Raw genomic sequence first — 481 nt, 5'->3', positions numbered from 1 at the left:
TCCTGATCAACCCCAGTTCTGATATTAGGGTAGTGAGTGATACTTGCACAGTTCCCAGGGGGAAGAAGCAGGTGGGAGCTTAAACTTTATCCACTTGATGAACTAAAATGAGTAGTTGGTATGTGAGAGGTGGGAAAGGCAAACAACAAATCTGTGGCTCTGTGAAGTCCTCGGTCCCATTCTGGAAGGCTGTGTGGTGCCAGCCTGCTTCCCAGGGCAGAAATCTCTTTCCTAGTCCTCTTCATTCTCCTATGGGTTTATTCCCCATGTGAAATGCTGATTGTTTCCCAACACGCCCCACTTTAGCTGTGGGGTGTGTTGGGAGCCCAGTGAGGGTTTGCTGGAGAGCAGCACTGAACCTCTGCTGTTCTGTCCTTCCAGAAACATGCAACATGGCAGCAGCCATGGAAACTGAACAGCCGGGCCTGGAAATCTTTGAGACTGCAGGTCAGGAGGAGCAGGTCCCGAGGGAGGAGCAGCC

At 51.6% G+C, this 481-nt stretch overlaps 1 protein-coding gene across 1 annotated transcript in view; it reads left to right on the top strand.

Annotated features, from left to right (window-relative positions):
- Nucleotides 1-392: 392 nt before the first annotated feature.
- Nucleotides 393-481, top strand: part of DPP8 (dipeptidyl-peptidase 8) — a 19193-nt gene continuing 19104 nt past the window's right edge. Inside the window, 1 exon segment of the mRNA XM_009070555.1 lies at nt 393-481. Within this exon segment, the coding sequence (XP_009068803.1) occupies nt 393-481 (89 nt within the window).

Source organism: Acanthisitta chloris, unplaced genomic scaffold, assembly GCF_000695815.1.
Source record: "Acanthisitta chloris isolate BGI_N310 unplaced genomic scaffold, ASM69581v1 scaffold16142, whole genome shotgun sequence".
Classification (NCBI taxonomy): Eukaryota; Metazoa; Chordata; class Aves; order Passeriformes; family Acanthisittidae; genus Acanthisitta; species Acanthisitta chloris.
Note: the sequence above shows the minus strand (reverse complement) of the source record. Positions and strands in the feature narration are given on the sequence as shown.